Source organism: Colias croceus, chromosome 27 (genome assembly GCF_905220415.1).
Source record: "Colias croceus chromosome 27, ilColCroc2.1".
In the NCBI taxonomy this organism is placed as follows: Eukaryota; Metazoa; Arthropoda; class Insecta; order Lepidoptera; family Pieridae; genus Colias; species Colias croceus.
The window spans coordinates 662,939-679,313 of NC_059563.1; the positions used below are offsets into that span (position 1 = coordinate 662,939).

The following is a 16,375-nucleotide window of genomic DNA, read 5'->3' on the forward strand; positions in this document are numbered from 1 at the left end:
AAAGTAGCCTTCCTTTAGTTAAAGTAGCCTAGCTTTCCTTTCTCGGGTATCAAAATATCTCCATACCAAATTTCATGAAAATTGGTTCAGTAGTTTAGGCGTGATTGAGTAACAGACAGACAGAGTAACTTTCGCATTTATAATATTAGTATGGATGTGAATATACGAAACGGAGGAATGTTATACATTCGCGTGTAATCCAAAAGAAAGGTGCGCCTGAGATGGTTCTCAAGGTAACGCTCACATTCTGTGTTATGGTTAATTCGGACAGAGATGTCTGTGGAGTCGACATTATTAAAAATTATCTATGCTAATATTATAAAACTGAAGAGTTTGTTTGTTTGTTTGAACGCGCTAATCTCGGGAACTACTGCTCCGATTTGAAATTTTCTTTCGGTGTTAAATAGCTCATTTATCGAGGAAGGTTTTCGGCTATATATCATCACGCTACGATCAACAGGGGTGGAGGCACGGGGGTGCGGGTAAAACCGCGCGGAGCAGCTGGTTTAAGATAATGTTTAAAAACCCTTAATTTTTTACACCCTTATCTTTAGATTTCCATAAATAATATTTTGGTTTTGTATATTTCATACTATTTTCCTTTAAATAATTTACAAGAACACTATAATTGTTCATAATATATACTTTGAACTTCTACGCTATTCACGAAAATCAGCTACTCTGGTATCATTTAAAATACAATTTAATTAAATTTTATGAGAACAATTCCAAAAATTCGATTTACCTATATGTATAAAAATAACTCTATATTATCTAATAATACATTGATAAACTTTGTTCACACTAAAATTAAATCAATGAAGCTCCACACATTCACTGTCCTTAATACGTCTATCTTCTGGCATTTTAGAAAAGGTTAAATTTAACCGAGCTTCGAACTAACTACACTTAACATGCTCATATTTTACGATCCATGATATATTCTGCTATTACTGTCATTTCGTAGCAAATTAGTTGATATGAATGTAAATTTAAAGCTATGTTTTAGTGGTAAATGTCCTTATATTTGGTTGCAATTTTGCGAACAATCAAAACAATTTAAATAATTTAGTACATGATGGAGACTCTACTTAATAAAAACGCTTGTACTGATTCAACTATTATTATCTATACTTATACTTTAGCTCATGAGTTTGTTTGTTTGAACGCGCTTATCTCAAGAACTACTGATCCGATTTGAAAAATTATTTCGATGTTACATGGGCTATCCAATTTATCGAGGAAGGCTATATTAATAAGCTCATCACGTTAAGACTAACAGGAGCGGAGAAATGCGGGTAAAACCGTGGGGCACAGCTAGTACATTAAAAAAGATTGTAGATAATGATAGATGGATGTTTGTAGTAACTCTTTTATGCAAAAAGGCAGATAAGATTTGGATGAAATTTGGCACAGTTAGGTATACTGCATTAGCACAAAGGCTTTTTTATTTCAATAAGATTCTAACAGGATAAATAGTTTTAGTTCAAACACAGGAAATTCATATATAATAATGTCACGAGAAACATCTCGAATCAATGTTAATAATTAGATAAGAAAACAAAGTTATAGTCAATAAAACATTTATTATGTCAAATCACAGAGATTTCAAACATAAATCTATCTAATCTTTATACATTATCTTATAAATAATAAAACACAAAAATGCAATAAAACACAATACGCTTATCATACAATGAAACAATAAATAACTATAAAATAATTATAAATGCACTAGACTATAATTCATTTGACATTTATTTTGGCGGGAACACTAACATGGCAAGAAATGTCATTTTGGTTTTTTAATCTATATTTTAAACGTCAAAGGCTACAACGATTGACCAATAGTAATTATTGATCTGTAATAATACATTTTCCATAATATTTCCCTAGAAAGACGAAATATTTTCGTTTCAAACTTTAGTATTAAAACTTTAGTGCTGTATAAATAATAACCTAAATACTGTACAAAAAATACTTAAAAAAATGTCTACTTAAAACAGTAAAACGGATAAAACGATTAAGTACACAAATAAATCACATTAAGGTACACTTAGCTAATAATAAGTTATTAAGTAGGAACATTAATGTCGGCGGGTAACTTGGTGTAGAGCGGGTCTGTCGATTGATATCTGAAAAAGACAAAAAAAAAATATAAAGAAAATAATCTTAAATATTGTTTTACATGTAGGTACATACATTCTAAAATACAAAAAGTCCACCAGCGGTACTCAACACGCTACTAAACAAAAACACGCTTTTTTGTATGTTATGTATAAATTCAAAATTATTTGCAATACCTAAACAGAGCGGAATTTATTTCATTCTAGCTAGTAGTAAAATAGAGCGTGTGTGCCGAGCACACGTGTCAGAAGTGAAACTTCTTTGACAAGATTCAAAGATACCAAAATCGTCGATTTACTCCATGACGTGATTGCTCTGAAGTGTCACGCGACTTTGAAACTTTATTCTAAACGCGCCTAAAGAAGTCTCACTTCCAAAGAAAATTTAATATCTATAACTTACCTAATTCCGGAAAGGATACAAGAACGTTGTACTGCTATCCTCTCCGTACAGATTTTTCACAGTGCAAGTATAGTCGCCCATGTCTTCGAAAACCAGACCAGTTATACGCAAATCTCCTGATGGTAGTGTCTGTAAAAGATAATAAAAAAATTTGTTAAAAAAACGCACATATATTAAACCTAATCTAGTTTTAGCGTGATGATATATAGCCTATAGCCTATAAATGGGCTATCCATATGGGTTCTTGAGATTAGCGCGTTCAAACAAACAAACTCTTCAGCTTTATAATATTAGGTAGGTAGATGGATTGAAATATAGGACACAAAATTAGTACCTACGCATGTTTAAGAATTGCTTATAACAGCTTAATATTTAGAATTGCTTTTATCATCTTAATATTTAAATGATGGTAGATAATAAATAAACCACTGCAACAATAAAAAAAATAATTGTTACAATTTCTACACTTTATAATAAGAATAGGTAAGTAAGTAAGCTTTTACAGTTTTATGTTTAAATAAAAAAAAACTCAGCTCATTGCAACATATATTTGATGAATGTTTGTTTCATCGTGATAGGTACATTCAATGGAACGGATATGAGAATCGTTATAATATGATGGCCTTATTTCGATGATGATACGAGTCATCATAATCATCATTAGCTAATATTTGTTTTAAATCATACCTACTGCAGAAAGACATACCTAGGTATTTATTTCCCTAAAGCTGGAGATTTAGATCCAATGTGATATCCAAAGGAATTTATAACGGTCGGTGGTATTTAACTATTATATTGATTCAAAAGTGTTTCTAGAAGAAATCTAAATCTCTACATTGTATAAAAAGTCGCTTCCCGCGTATATCCTTGCGTGTAAGTAAGTATTTATGGTTAGATTTTTAAAACTACACAACGGATTTCGATGCGGTTTTGCAATAGATAGAGAATTCAAGAGTAATTTTTAAATATAAAGTAGTTTTAGACAAAATAAATAATTGAATGAGTTCATACTTATCTAATACACAAGTAAATAGTGTAAATATCTTGAAAACTCACCTTGAACCGTTGATTATCATATACAGGGTTGCCATTATTATCAATCCAGTACAGTTTAGAGTCAGTAGCGCTATACGTCCTGCAGGGCAAGGTCACGCTGCTGCCCATCACCTGAAGAACATCACCATACGAAGCTGTGATCACCGGTTCTGCTGGTAGACTGAGGACATCGTCTTGCACTGTAAAATAAATAATTTTGTCACGCATGGTGGAAATTTTTAGCAATGATTCTTTAAGCAAAGTGTGCTTGGTAAATTTTAGTTATGTTTTATTTAATAATTATTTTCTAAACATTTAATAGTATCTAGATACAGTTGAAAACACATAAGTATTAAAATAAAGAAAAATGTATTTTCATAAATTATATTGTCCACAGATTTCTGCCAAATATTCTTATAGAGTAAAATATAATAATATGTCATCAAAAAATATTTACTTTAAATGTTTAATTAAAAGCTTTAAACCTTTATGAAATCATAATAAATAACTATACCTTCTTCAGTATAAACAGTGCTAGATGCAGTCTTTTCGATGACTCCAGAATTGGCAACACATGTAAAAACGTCTCCATTCGTTGCTGACGGTACCACCAACTTGCTCATAATACGGGCAATACTTGAGGGATGTACGGCAAATACTTCGTTGGAATCCTCTTCAAACTGTAAGAATAAAAATAACAATTATTACAATTTATTTATGAGAAAATAACATTTCTACAAATAAAATATTAATGTATTGAGATATATGCGGAATATTAACTACAAATAAAATATTTATTTAAAAAAAATTGGTTGTCTGTAAAGTCGGTTTCTGACAATAGTTGAACGTGACAACGTCCGATTGTGCTTCTTTGTCGCTCGTTCCGCGCTCTCGCTTGCACTTCAAGCCTTACACGGAACGCCTCAGAGCGAGGTAACGCCGCATGAGTCATGTTTTTTCGTGCGTGCAGGCGGCTCTATCGAATTATAAGACGTTGTCACGTCAAAAAAACATTTCTACAATTACCTGTTTAATGTATCGAGACATACGCGGAATATATTATTGAAATTGAAATCAGTGATAATAATAGAACGTTTGTTAAGATAAATACCTACATAGTGTAGAGTTGAATATTTTCACAAATATTTAGCTTATGTTTTCCATGAACAAATAAATTGCATACAAATAAATTTTCTATTTGGATGGAAAAAATCATACTTTTAGTTATAAGTGCATTCATTTGGAATTAATTTCAAATCAAATGGGACTATCGATATTTTAAGAACATTTGAGATCAAAGCAAGAATCATTTCAGAAATTTTCAATTGATATAGTTATAAATTTTTATCATATAAATAAATCTCTGAATATTCTGCATGTGAATTAAACAAATAAATCAAACCTTTTATCAAAAATAAACCTTGAATAAGATTAATATCTCATATACCTATTATTCGTAAATGAATAATGAATTGAAACTATATAATTAAACTGACGACGCAGGTGGGAAGAACATTTATTATAGTTTGTTATGCATCATTTAAACACTTAAAAGTAATAAATATTACACTAATTCGTTTTTGGTGCTGGAGGCGTTTAGAACGTGGGAACTTGATGTTGAGTTAAATTTGCTACGCCTGATCAAAAGTAGCCTCGACAAAGCGCATTCGCTCAGATTTGCTTTTATTTTTCATCAGGCGACATGAATTTTTTAATAGAGTTTTTTTGTTATTGTGTTATATCACTAGTAATGATTTATTCGAATATGTAAACAACACAATCTGTGTAAGCTTAGATTATGACTCACTGTAGAAAAATAAACATTATTTTTTTTGTATATTTATACTATACTAATTGTCGATTTATAGTATACTAATCTATTGGCACAGAATACATAACTATTGGTATAAAAATTCCTAACCTTAAAACCAAAATAAAAATTAATGAACACTTACATCAGAAACAGGCACACCATTCTTCAACCACGATATAGATGGCGCTGGCTTGCCGTACGCAACACACGGCAATACCAATGGTGTGCCCGACACTTGCTTGACCGTGGCTGGAGGAGGCTCAGATATGGTGAGATATTCGCGGAGTAAGCGGCGACGGGGAGCGGGCAGACCTGGAATGAAAAAAATAAATAAAATTTACTCGTTAATTGCTAAAAATGTATTGATGGTAATATTATGTAACCCGTCAGCGACCGAAGTGTTAATTTGTCTTTGATAGAATATACTCGTAGATCACTACCTAGTATAAAACAAAGTCGCTTTCTCTGTCCCTATGTCCCTTTGTATGCTTAAATCTTTAAAACTACGCAACGGATATTGATGCGATTTTTTTAATAGATAGAGTGATTCAAGTGGAAGGTTTAAGTATATAATTTATTAGGTTTTAGACAAAGCGGGCGAAGCCGCGGGCGGTAAGCTAGTAGATAATTCTTACACATAGAAAAATTCGATGAATGTTCACAAAATTAAACTACTCAATGGGATACACAATCAATAACAGACTAATTATTAATTATGTACACTAATGTGTGACATGATCTTCGTGTCGAATATGAAATTTCTTTTTCATTCCCGAAAACGACGGAGTTTCTTAATTGAAAGCTGTATTTTTAATGATTTCCTATCGTTTCCGAATCCATCCTTTGTTAGTGAAGGAAATAAAGTTTATTCAAACCCTGATACACACAAATAATTAGATAAACACATAGTGTACTGTTATGTAATCATGAAAAATGTTTTAATTGCAAGGCCACCAAAAATCCTACCCTAAAGATGAGATTTGCCTATTGTATAAACCCGCGCAGCATAGCTAGTCACATTACAATTCCTGAGTGTATAATACTAGGTATATGTATAAGAAATATACATAATGTGAACATCTGGCGAATATATTTGCGAATCCGTCTGTGGCTATTAGAAAGTAAAATTGGATAAACTACACTACACCCAAATTTTACATGACCCTTTTGATTAATGCTTTTTTTTGGGATTCTGTATGTTTTATAGCTCAGAATATATTCAAATAATCCCTACTAATATTATAAATGCGAAAGTAACTCTGTCTGTCTGTCTGTTACGCTTTCTCGCTTAAACCGATTTTGATGAAATTTGGCACAGACAATTTTTAGACCCTGAGAAAGAACTTAGGCTACATTTTAGTGCGAAAAATGGGATGAAGATATTCCACGGGCGAAGCCGGGGCGGACCGCTAGTACATAAATAATAAATTTTTTTACAACAAAAAATAAATAAATAAGTTACCAAGGGCAGTGATAATTGACCTACTTTGCCCGGTAAATCTTAAAATCACTAAACTATGATAAAATATTTTTGGTACATGAAAAATGGTCGTACAAAGGAAAAACTGTATTTTTGCTGTTAAGTAGGTAACTAACTTCAGTAAGTTGAACTTGCTATTAAACTTATTTAGATAATAATGGTAAAATAATGTGTGCAATGTCACGGGCGAAAAGCTGTTTTAAACTAATAAAATATGTCTAAGTATGCATTTTTATAAAGTAACTATAATCTAGTTACTTTCATACCAAAATTGAGAAAATCGTTACAATTTACAGAAGACTTTTTACTCAAAATAAACTTTTAAAACATAAATTCAATTAGGTACCTAAATGAAGAATTGTGTTAAGGAATTTATTCGTCTAATAATACTGTAATACCTACATAATATTATACAGGCTGTCCCACTATTGGTATCTACTAAGCGCGAAAGGACTTGTAGTTTAGCATACACTGATCGCGTAAAAAATACTTAAACAACAAAATTTTGTCTAAAATTTTATGCTAATTTTTTCCTGAAAATCTATGTTATCTCCTCTAGCTTCGCGCAGCCGGCATATACCGCTTCTCTAATGTGAGCATTTTATCAATGAAAACATAATCTTAAACGATACCTGACATGCGGGACGCAAAGTTGTGGGTGTACACATATAGAGTTTTAATAATTCATCTATTTAAAAAAAAATGCGTCTGGAATTTTATAAGTATTTTTTACGTACTCAGCGTATGCAGCTATAACGTCCTTTGAGCTTAGTATACCAACGGTGGGACACCATGTATAAGTAACCTTTATTCAGCCCGTTTTTATAAAGAGCGGAAATCATGCAAGTCAAAACGCACATTTTCCGACCGTACGAAGTAACCCATATACATAAATTCATTTATTTCTTTTAAACTGTTTCATTTATATTGAATGAATGAACTACGAGGACGTTTTGAGGAAAATACCGCGATTTATTTGCGTAATATATCAAGAAAAGTAGTAAAGAAATTGATATTTTAACTACTTCCATTATATACTATATAAATTCGAAAGTTTGTGAGGATGGATGTATGTGTAATGTGTATGTATGTATGTTTATTACTCTTTCACATAAATACTACTGAACCGGTTACAATGAAATTTATCACAATTATAGAGGGTAACTTGGATAAACAGTAAACACATAGGATATGTTTTATCCTGAAAATCCCACGGAAATGGGAACTATGTAGGTTTTTCTTTGAAAACTCTGGCGAAGCCGTAGGTGAAAAGCTAGTAAGTAATAAATAAGTAAGTGAAGGTTGCCTGGCAGAGATGGCTTAGAGCCATAAGGCCGCCTTTTGTACATTTGAATCCATTAAGATATTATAAAATAAGATTAAACTTAATGTACAATAAAGAATAAATAAATAAATAAATAAATAATATTTATAGCTTATTCCATTACATTTTATATATTACTAGCTGTGGTCCGCGGTTTTACCCGCAGTGCTTTGCTCCTGTTGGTCTTAGCGAGATGATATAATATAGTCTATAGCCTTCCTCGATGATTGGGCTATCTTAACACCGAAATAATTTTTCAAATCGGACCAGTAGTTCCTGAGATTAGCGCGTTCAAACAAACAAACTCTTCAGCTTTATAATACATAAAATACTTACTATTTGGTTCTAAATTATTAGAAACGATGATCTTAGGATGTTCAATAGCAGCGTCCGCTTCGTAGGAACAGTGGAGCGACACTAGCGCCGCGGCGACGAGTAGCGAGACTAAATTCAACATCTTTCCGATACTAGATGGCGCACTATACTGGAATGAAAAACGTTGTTATTTCTAAATAATTAAAGAAAAGTATTGGGAATATTTTATTGTTTTGTAACTCATGTTTGGACTTTAGATACACATTTTGACATTTAAAATGATTATGTATTAAAATGTAGACAACAGTACATAATAGGTATATAGTTTGTTATAATAATTATAGTAGTTACAATACATTTTCGTGTTTTTTTTTTCATTACCTAGTAGGTACCTATTAAGTGAAAAATAAATTAGAAAGTCTAATGAAATTTAAATAAGCTTAGATCCAATTAAAAAAAAGAGTGTGTGTAGTTATGTACACGCGTTAGAAGTTCTTTGGCGTATGGAAAATACTACAATATAGAACTTGAACAATTATAGTTAGGTATCAATTTTCATACCACCTAGAACTAACTTCATGCTGTTAAATTTAGGTGTCGGTGTGCGCGCGCATCGTAAAAATTCACTCTCATAATTTTTCTCCATCGCGCCAAAAGAAAAACTAATACCTACTCTTGTTACCCTAATATTGCCAAAGTATCGTTATATTTTATAATATAATATAATTATACCACTAGGTATATAAATAATTGGTTCAAAGTTTCGTATCACAAGTAATTATACACATTCGCTTTTATTAGGGCAATTTTTGACAAAATAAATTGAGTTAGTTATACAATTTGTAACTCGAGAACGGCTGTATCAATTTTTATGATGTTACCCTGTAGGATAATAATATGAAAACAACAATTTGACGATAAAATTTTATGTTATAATCACGAAGTATTTGTTTGAAAAATTTATGGTCAAACTCAAAAAAATGTTAATCGATTTTTTTTCAAGTTTTATTAACCGACTTCAAACAAAAGAAGGAGGTTATCAATTCGGCCGGTATATATTTTTTTTTAATTCCATGTTGGGAGAACAGCTCTTCTATCTAGAATATAAAAATGATTAAAAGCTGGATTTATTAATACGTAAGTACAAAGCTTTGCACCTACTCTTTTTTACAGAAATTTCGCGGACGATGAAACTTGGTACACTTCTATAAAGAATGAATACAATATGCTAATTTTTTAATGGTTATATATTTCAGGTATATAAAAATTAATTATTACAGGTAAGTATTTAAACATTACAAACAAGGTATACAATTCACATAGACGCAAATAATGTATATTTATGGTTAGAGTCAAATTTGAAACACTAGAGCATCTTCTTATACCTATATAAGAGTTAATGAAAAAATTTAAACAAATTTTGGAAAAACACCCTGTTTTTCGTTTTCGAAAGGTCATATTGATTCGTTGAAACGTTAACATTCTAGGAATAAACAAACACGTGATATTTTCGATTAAAATGAAATATTTCATACTCCTCCTGTTTGCGTGATGATATAATATGAAATGAAAGAATATTTCAAATAGGACTAGTAGTTCCTGAGATTAGCGCGTTCAAACAAACTCTTCAGATTTAATATAATATTGGTATAGATTAGTTTGAATACAGATAGAGAAAGTTTAATGTATGAACATTGTTTTAATATAAGTAAAAAATAAATAGAAAGTTTATAAAAAAATGCCCGATTTAATGAAAACATCATAATAACATGTGAGATATAGAGTATTTGGAAGATATGGATAAAAGTATCTACTTTGATAAAAAATTATAAAAAAGATCTATAGATATAGGTCAATCTTAAGCCAATATACAAAAAAATATATTTCAAAATTAAGTAAATACGTCAACAAAATATACAAATCTACTTATCCCAATTTTAAAGAAGAAAGCTCACAATTAGGAATACTGAAAAGCTTTGGTAACCTAAGAGCTAATCTAGACGTGTCTAGACTATAATCTATCTCTGTGCCAAATTTCATACATATCCGATCAGCTGTTTTTGTGTGATAGAAACATATTACATCCTCACAAACTTTCGCATTTATAATATTAGTAGAATTAAAAACAAGATTAACAGAAATAGGTATATACCTACTATAGATTTAAGACGGCTAATTAACATAGAAATTGTTGTTATTTAAATATTGACACAAATCAAAACTATACAATATAAGAAAGCTTAATTTTCATAGAACATAATGTACTTATACATATTACTAGCTTACCGCCCGCGGCTTCGCCCGCTTTCTCTAAAACGATTTGAGATTTAAACTATCCTATCTCTCAAGTTGGATCGAACTGCACATGGTGTGCGAATTTTATTATAATCGGTTAAGTGGTTTAGGAGTCCATTGAGGACAAACATTGTGACACGAGATTTATATATATTAAGAAAGAATAAACACACGATTGATAAATAATATTTTTTACCCACACCCTATGACCCTATGACTATGGCCATATCCTACTAATATTATAAAATACTAGCTGTGCCGCGCGGTTTCACCCGCGTGGCTCCGCTCCTGTTGGTCTTACCGTGATAATATATAGCCTATATTACTCGTGGATAATGTAGCTTTCGAATGGTGAAAGAATTTTTAAAATCGGTCCAGTTGTTTATGAGCCTATTCATTACAATGAAACAAACAAAGTTTTCCTCTTTATAATATTAGTGTAGATTTGTAATCTTATCCTATCCTATCCTACTAATTCCTACTAATTCCTACTAATATTATAAATGCGAAAGTTTGTGAGGATGGATGTATGTGTATGTATATTTGTTACTCTTTCACGCAAATACTACTGAACCAATTACAATGACATTTAGCACACATATGGAGGGTCACTTGGATTAACACATAGGATAGGTTTTATCCCATGGTTTGTATTATGATAGAAATTATGTTTAAACGAAAAAACGAAATTTGTCAATGAACGATTAATAGGTTAAGGAAAATTGTGTAAAAATTTAATTGAAAATTAACGAATTAACAAAAATATGATTAAAAATGTATTAATTAAAGATAGCAAGCTAACAATGCTGTCTTGATTTTGATACAGTTTTACAGAAAAGCCCATGTTTAATCTGTCACATGGGAAATTGGTAAATGCATGCAAGTTATATTAGTTTTTTTTTAAAGATCACATTTATCACACAAACTAAAAGTGCAGAGTAAAATTAGATAGATTCTTATTTTTAGATTGAGCTTAGATTAAATAAAATAATGATTGTTTTTAGGTATATAACTTAAATTTATTAAAATGTGTTCATAAAATTAACTTGACGATTAATGTTAGATAAGCCATAACTTGCATAAAAACAAGCTTTTAAACTTTCATGTATAAGATAAAATAAAACAAGTTAAAAAGACTGAGTCACATATTTAAATACCTATAAAAAGTTATATTCCTTAAAAAATCCAACACATTAAGCAACACACAAAAATACACTTAAAACGCGGTAAAAATAAAATTCGCAGAACACAAATATTAACACCTACGTATAGATCTATTTCCTAAAATATAAAGATAACAATGAATAAAGTGAAGGAATTTCGTTTCAATCTTACCTTATGACACAACACTAGCTGTTATCTCAATAATGGTTCTAAACGGAATACGAACAGATGACAGATTTTACTCTATATATACTGTAACCGAGCTGGGTCACACGGGGTGATTTTTCGTTCGGGAATTTTTGAAGTTAAACTTTTTTAGGCGTGTTGAGAGTAAAATTTCAAGGTCACGTCATGGCAATACCGTCACGTCATGGATAAGGCGACGATTCTTGCCACGGAAGATCCACTTCTGACACGTGTGCTCGGCACACACGCTATTTTTATATGCTGTAGTTGTACTCAAATTCAAATATTTACTGAATTAAGGTTTTTGGATCGTAGATATAGAAGTAAATTTATTGCCGGTGAATGAATTGTAGAGTTGATTTATGAAAGAAAAATAATAAAAATTGTTATAATTATGTAACTGTGTGTTTTGCTGTGTCGTTCGTTCGGTTTCGTTATTTTTTAACTGTCATAATTTCATTATTATTATTACATTTGAAAATTGATTGAAAATAATTGTTCTAATATTAGATTCAAGTAATTCTTCTTAATTATTTTTGTATCTAGATAAAAATGTATAATTTCAAAATGAATCGTAATATTTAAATTATAGACTCGACCAAATGGACAGATAAAAAATGAATCACTTTTTATTTCTGATACATAGCTTGATAAAATGATAAAGATATGAACATTTCATCGCTTTAAGAATAAGAGACTTCACAACCCTCAACACTATAAAAATAATTTAAAACATAAGAAAACATAATATGCAGTAAATATATTTAGTTTTCATGTATAAGTAAATATTAAACGGTACTATGAGAATACTAATCTATCTAATAAGGGACTATCAATGCCCTTTATATTTTGTCTAATGTCACCTGAGAAATTCAATTTGCAAACCCTTTTTGCTTGTGCAGTAGTTTTGTGTAAATCTATACTAATAAAGCTGAAGAGTTTGTTTGTTTGAACGCGCTAATCTCAAGAAATACTGGTCCGATTTGAAAAATTCTTTCAGTGGTGGATAGCCCATTTATCGAGGAAGGCTACAGGCTATATTTATCATCACGCTAAGACTAACAGAAGCGGAGCCACGCGGGTGAAACCGCGGAGCGCAGCTAGTTGTAATACAATATTATGTCTGCACGTCTTCAAAAATGTTTCTGTCTGGTAGGACACAGAAGGCTGATCACCTACTTGTCCCTAAAGAAAATCGATCAGTGAAGCAGATGTATGCATAATGCATCTGCCCCTTACCCCACTTGGGGACATGGGACTTCACTTACATCTTCAAAACTTTGATTTATATTAATTATCAAATTGTAACTTGTTATTTAATAAATTCGTGAGCTTCCATGGTATTATATTATTTATTTATTTTATTTTATATGATGAGCTTAACAAAATATATAACAATATCGTATCTATTTGAAGTTTTAATTTCATGAAAAACTAATAAAGTGTTTGTTTTATATTATGTTGTTATGTTTTATCGATTACAATATAATATCTATAGATTATTAATATATATTTTACATTGATACGTATTTCAATTTCATTGATATGAAATTACATAACATCCAAGAAATATCTAAAATATTAAAAATCACATAAATTATGAAATACTCCTAATTTTAATTGGAATACATAAGGAAAAAATGAATTTAACTCTATAAATATCGGGAATTGCCTAGCTACACATATGCTAGAGTTTCATCATCTTTAATTAAGTGGAATAGTGATTCATTGGATTAGCATTTGCGGCACCTGATTTTAATAATTGTTATGACTAGCTTTTACTATTCTAATCTAGTTGTAAATTATAATACGGCTTTTATGTTTGTAGTATTTATTTATTTATATAGTAAATTAATGCAGTATTAAAATAAAAAATACCTACGTTAACACAACAAAAACGGAAAAGTAAAAAATAAAAAAGATTTGATATTATTAATTACTACATACTATTTAGATGTGCTATTTATTAAAAAGGCTTTAACGGGCTTTATACTAAGTACTTAGTGCTTGGCACCGACTATGTATAAGTTAGATATAAGTTACATATTATGTAATATTGACATGATTTTAAAAGAGCAACTATGGAGTTTCTTGCCGATTCTTCTCCATAGATACTGCTTTCCGAATCGGTGGTAGGTAAATGTTAAAAATACTTATGTAATGACGATTCGAAAGTGCTACTAAATAGTAGTCTAATTGAATAAATGAATGTTTGAGTTTGAGTTTGTTTGAGTTTGAGTTTGACTTCAAACCTATTTAGGTAATTATTTTTTGAAGTCAGTTAAAAATACGATAAAAAAGATATAGTGATTTATCTATACTAATATTATAAAGCTGAAGATTTTGATTGTTTGTTTGTTTGATCGCGCTAATCTCAGACACTATTGGTCCGATTTGAAAAATTCCTTCGATGTTAGATAGTCCATTTATCTAGAAAGGCTAATAATAGGCTAAATATCATCACGCTAAGACCAACAGGAGCGGAGCACTGCAGGTAAGGCCGGCTGCAGAGCTTCGCCGACCATCAGTGCGTACGTCAGTCGCTTGTCATAATATGTATGGAAATACGCGTGCGTATGGTCGGTCTAGCTATGATAGGTTTTATGAATTTCCATACATATGACAAGCGCGACTGACGTACGCACTGATGGTCGGTCAAGCTCTGCAACCGGCCTAAAACCGTGGGGCACAGCTACTTTCTGCATTTAATTCTAGAATTACTCTAGGTACGTGTTTATACCTATACATTTTTCATTTACTATACGAATATTTTATTAAATACATGCTTATAGGAAATAAATTGATTTTTCAATTTATCTGCGCATGTTGTAACATCACCACTGCTCGAACGGTGAAGGAAAACATCGTGAGGAAACCGACATGTCGAAGAATTAAAAAGTTCGACGACATGTATCATCCGCCAACCCGCACTTGGCCAGCGTGGTGGATTATGGCCTGTACCCTCATAGGAGGCCCGTGTCCCAGCAGTGGGAACGTATATGGGCTGATGATGATGATGATGATGATGCTTATAAGAATCATTATCTAAGAGCTTTCCAATAAATAATATTATCATAACATAATATATTCGTCTGTAAATAAGTGGCCATGACACATAGATAAGTGAAATATCAAATAAAAATAAATGTCCCATAATAATTAGTAATGTACCTATGTTTATAATATTACATAAGAGAATGGTATTTATTTATATACTAAATTCCGCCCGCGTCCGCGCGGAAAAATTAAGAAAAATTAAGATTTTTTTTTCTACGAATTTTTCCGGGATAAAAAGTATCCTATTTTATGCCCAGGATAATAAGGTATAATTATACCAAGTTTCATCGAAATCAAGCCGTTAGTTTTTACGTGATGCCTTCACATACAGACAGACAGACAGAAAGACAGACAGACAGACAGACAGACAAAAATTATTTAATCACATATTTGGGTTTGGTATCGATCCAGTAACACCCCCTGGTATTTATTTTTTCATTATTTTCAATGTACCTACAGAATTGACCCTTCTACAGATTTATTATATTATGTATAGATTTAAAGCATATACATGATTAAAAAAAAGCGTGATTGTGTTTTTGTTTTTGTCTGGTGTGACACCGGCATGCAATAGATAAGACCATACTGTAACATAATAAAAATTAAAATAGTAAGATACTAAAAACTACCTATTTGCTTTTTGTTGTAAACAACAACAAGCAAATCACTACATAGTATAAAACAAAGTCGCTTTCTCTGTCCCTATGTCCCTTTGTATGCTTAAATCTTTGAGAGGTAGCGCACACGAGCAATTTTTGTCTCCGCAACTATTTTGTCTCTCCCATCGACTCTATGGGGAGTTGCGTCGCTACGTGCGCGCACTTTCATACTAGCCCTTAGGTGGAAGAGACAAAATAGTTGCGAAGACAAAGTTGCTCTTGCGTGCTAGCTCTAAAACTACGCAACGGATTTTGATGCGGTTTTTTTAATAGATAGATTGATTCAAGAGGAAGGTTTTAGTATATAATTTATTAGGTTTTAGACAAAGCGGGCGAAGCCGCGGGTGAAAAGCTAGTCGTTCATATATTGAGTAACACTTTTATAAAAAAAAAATATTAAATGTCTAAAATTTACGAAGGTTTGCGTTTACAAATACTATGTATTTGTCATCATAATATTCTAAACTAGCTGCGCGTCGCGGTTCCATCCGCATGGCTCCACTCCTGTTGGTCTTACC

General features: G+C 31.2%; 1 protein-coding gene across 2 annotated transcripts; it reads right to left on the reverse strand.

Moving 5' to 3' along the window:
* Nucleotides 1-1,674: 1,674 nt before the first annotated feature.
* Nucleotides 1,675-12,170, reverse strand: LOC123703785 (neural/ectodermal development factor IMP-L2-like). Of its 2 annotated transcripts, none has more exons than XM_045651935.1 (7): nt 12,127-12,170; nt 8,518-8,665; nt 5,520-5,689; nt 4,079-4,244; nt 3,586-3,764; nt 2,530-2,658; nt 1,675-2,135 (listed from the first exon to the last, which is right to left on the reverse strand). In XM_045651935.1, the coding sequence occupies exons 2-6, from the start codon at nt 8,636-8,638 to the stop codon at nt 2,530-2,532; spliced, it is 765 nt and encodes a 254-aa protein (XP_045507891.1). In that variant the 5' UTR covers nt 8,639-8,665; nt 12,127-12,170; the 3' UTR covers nt 1,675-2,135. The 2 variants fall into 2 exon arrangements, with proteins under 2 accessions (XP_045507891.1, XP_045507892.1); XM_045651936.1 differs by having other exon boundaries at nt 8,518-8,660; nt 12,127-12,162.
* Between the last annotated feature and the right edge of the window lie 4,205 nt (nt 12,171-16,375).